Here is a 3,957-nt window from a genome sequence, read left to right on the forward strand (position 1 = left end):
TTAGATTTTACTGCATCAGGGTCATTTGTCGTGGGCAAGAATAACTAGGTTTAAAATAAAAGGAATGAATCAACAGTCTTTTGAATAATTTTTTTTTTGACTGTGAACCCAAAAAGGAGTGTGAGAAAGGGGGCACTATACGATATGATAAATCCAACGTCAAAAGACAGGACACTGAATATAATTGTGGAGAGGACCACATCGGACTTGGTAATAAGAGGTTGTCACTGAGGACATTGCTTTAACAGTATATATATATATATAAGGTGACAAGCTAGCCACTGACGTTCTTTTGATGTCACCGAATGTATCCACCTCTGCTAGGCAAAATTGTAAACAAGTCAATTATAAAACAGGAAATTCAAAAAACAACCCAATAATTAGATCAAATAAATACATACACACACACACACACGCGCACACACACACGCACGCACAAACACTCACAAATGCAGACATTCACACACAGAATCTTGTTAGAGTCACAGAGAAACAGATTGATACACACACCAAGCATCTACACACTGATCCAGTCCAAAGGAGACAGTCAACTTGTTCTCAGGCGTGTGGTGTATGCTACTGCAAGCCTATGCACAGGAGGAGTTAGCAGGCATACATAACATTACTTTTAAAGTGCTCAAACAATAGATCTTTAGAGTCCAGATCACAGATTGTTTTGGTTTGTTTCTCCTATTACCTGTAAACGCAGAAAAAAAAAAACATAAATATCAGCAGGGCCATGAAGTCTTTGAGAGAGTTGAAGAAAAAAAAAAAACACATCTAAGCCAGCAAAATTAGGTCGAGAATCATTGTGTCAAGCCATCGCAGTCACCGCACTACAGTTCAGGCTGGGGTTTCGTAACCAGGACCAGATTTGGATAACCTCCTGCGGGGTCCGACTGTGAACAAGCATGAGGCTCTCGTAGGCACAGGCGTTCTCCCGGTACTTCTCGTCGATGTTGAACGTCCAGAAGTCTTTGTGCTTCTCCGGCACCAAGCCGAGCTTCTGCAGGCACATTCCCGTGTAGACATCGTCGATAGGGTATAGTGACACGCGCTGGGACACGTTGTACAGACGCAGTGCCAACTTGCCCGAGTAGAGATAGCCCCCTCCGCCAGCATAAGGTGGGTAACTACCCTGGAAGACGCTCTCTGGGATGTAGTACTTAAGTTTTTTGTTGCGGTGTGGCCCGGCGCCGGAGATCACGTCCCCAATAAAGAGGGCTTTGGCTTTGGAGGGCCGCAGTCTGCCCAGGTAGTCCAGGATACGGAAGGTGTTGACGAAGACGTCGTCGTCTCCCTTGAAGATGTACTGCGCCCCGGAACAGCTGGTGGAGATCCACTCCAGGAACAGCACCTCTTTGACGGTGAGGTTGAAGAAGGTGTCCCGGTAGTCCCACTGGAGGATGTCCCGGTGGATCTCCGACTCGTGCCGCAGCATCCCCGACAGATCCGGGTAGTGGTCCGTCGACGTCGCACTGCCAAGGAGGAACACCGTGATGACCTTGCGCCCGGCAACTTTGCCCGCTCGCCCCCAGGATTCACGGATTGCCTGGCGACGGTCGAAGTGGGGCGCCAGCGACTTCACCGCGAGGACCAGAAACGGGGGCTTTCGGCACATGTCCGGCTCGTTCCGCACCATGGGGTACGACCGGCACCTCATGAAGCGAAGGAAGTCTTTAAAGCGTTGTGGCAGGAGGTCATAGTCCTTCACTCTCAACGCCACACTGTGGTCGGGCACACAAGGGTCTTCCGGACTTGTGTCGTTTAGCCAGTCGAGTATCCCCGACGGGATCGCGGTGCCATCGATATAGGTGTCGTTGCCTGCGTCGATGGCCGAAGCAAAGAGCGGGTTGTGTATGTGGTCCAATCGCTGCTGGCGACGGTTCCAGAAAGCCTCGCTAACCACGACCTTTTTCCAGAACCGCTTGGACGGGATTCGGATCTTCGGGTCCTTGCCCTGGCCGAACTTGAGGGAAATGTCCACCAGGATGAAGACAAGAACATTGACCATCATCAGGCCCAGCATCCTGGTCTTCAGCCGGCTGGCGTGCATCTCCACGCTTTAACTCTGGACCTGTGGAGACAAAACTCTATTAGAAATTGACCGCCTATTAAAAAAACAGTGCTCCTGTAGCTCAGGTGCCAACAATTATAACACGGGTAGATTAAATCAAGCATTCTGATTGGTTGAGAGTGAGTCACGGGGTGTGCTTTATTGAGCAGTAAAGGTACTGTACGACCTGTTTACATTTACCTGAGCGTTCCATATCAGTGCGCACAGGGAGCACTCAGACTGATGGCAAGAAATGTGTATATGCATTATGTGTGTATATGTGTATATTAGTGCTGTCAGTTTAACGCGTTATTAACGGCGTTAACGCGAACCCATTTTAACGGCGTTAATGTTTTTATCGCGCGATTAACGCGTTGTAAAAAAAAAAAAAAAAAAAGATTTTGACTTTAAAAGTTGTGTTGGGCAAAAGAAGCGAGCTTCACTGTTGTCTGAAAATGTCAACAGGCAGCGGGTTGAAACAGAGAAGTAGTTGGCTTACCTTTTATTGGTAACCTAACTGTTACGGTTTATTGTCCTTGTTTATCTTAAATGTGCACTTTATAATTTTATTTTGTACCGCCCATTGCTTAAAGCAAGCCAATCCACTTTACCATGTTGATAAGAGCATTAAAATAAAATAAAAATGATGGAAACAAATTATTGAAGGGACATTTAGAATAGATACAAATTTGCGATCGCGATTAATTTTGATTAATTTAATCGCGATTCATTTTGAGTTAACTATGACAAAAATGCGATTAATCGCGATTAAATATTTGAATCGTTTGACAGCACTAGTGTATATGCATGAAGCATGTATATGTGCTATGTGTGTATATGTATGCATTATGTGTGTATATGTGTATATGCATTAAGTGTGTATATGTGCTATGTGTGTATATGTATATGAATTAAGTGTGTATATGTGCTATGTGTGTATATGTATATGCATTATGTGTGTATATGTGTATGGGTGCTATGTGTGTATATGCAAGTGGCTTTGGAGTAAAAAAAAAAAGTCTGACATACTGCTTGACAGTGACAGTTAAAGGACTTTTTTGGGTTGCTGCAGACAGCAACAAGAGCTGCTGTGTTAGGGAGTGAGAGGTGGCATACTCAGCATCTTCTTGTTTCATACATTTTCACCAAAAATATAAGCTTCTTAATCCCTCATGGAACGTAAGCACTGTTTTACAATGCTGCTCCTGGATATCCATAGCATGCTCTGGGTCAGTCACTGCAATGACAGATTTCTGATACCTAGACAAATCCCATTTCGTAAACTCAACAATGATTTGGTGAGCTGAACCCATTTAATACAACCATGTGTATTTGACTAGTTAAAAGTAGAGTGAGATCTGAAACGAACACAGTAGCAAGGCTGACAAACACTTTCATAAGGGACTGGCCATCAAAGAAAAACAGGCCAAGCAGGAAAGCTCATACATCAAAATGATTTAAAGAAGGGCCTGTCATGCGGTCAAAGAAAAAATGTGGACTAGTTGAGGGTTCAGCTACTCTTGCTAGAGGCTTAGTTGGGCTGTAGGCTCTAAACATGCGAACTAGCTGAACTATTTCAGGTATTGAACTGTCAAACAGAACAGTCGTAGACATGTGGTATCATGACCGTAGGCTCCCAGTAGGCACCCTATGGAACACGCGTTAGCCTATCACATGGATGTGAATAAAGGTTCCCAAAACACAAATTTTAATGGAAATGAGCCCTAGTGACTATGTTTATGGCAGATATAGTGACACACACACACACTCTGAATTCTATCTCTGCATTTTACCCATCCAGGGTAGTGATACACACAGTGAAGCACACAGTGAAGCACACTAACCCTGTGAGCTGCCTTTGGCGGCGCCCGGGGAGCAGTGATTGGGGTTAGGTGCCTTGC

General features: G+C 44.9%; 1 protein-coding gene across 1 annotated transcript; it reads right to left on the reverse strand.

Moving 5' to 3' along the window:
- Positions 1–643: 643 nt before the first annotated feature.
- On the reverse strand, positions 644–2,056 carry LOC308365778 (N-acetyllactosaminide beta-1,3-N-acetylglucosaminyltransferase 2-like; the record flags this gene model as incomplete). Its single annotated transcript, XM_080839371.1, has 1 exon — positions 644–2,056. One exon carries the CDS (start codon positions 2,054–2,056, stop codon positions 815–817), a length of 1,242 nt encoding a protein of 413 aa, XP_080695497.1. The 3' UTR covers positions 644–814.
- Between the last annotated feature and the right edge of the window lie 1,901 nt (positions 2,057–3,957).

Source organism: Sprattus sprattus, assembly GCF_963457725.1.
Source record: "Sprattus sprattus genome assembly, chromosome: 1".
Classification (NCBI taxonomy): domain Eukaryota; kingdom Metazoa; phylum Chordata; class Actinopteri; order Clupeiformes; family Clupeidae; genus Sprattus; species Sprattus sprattus.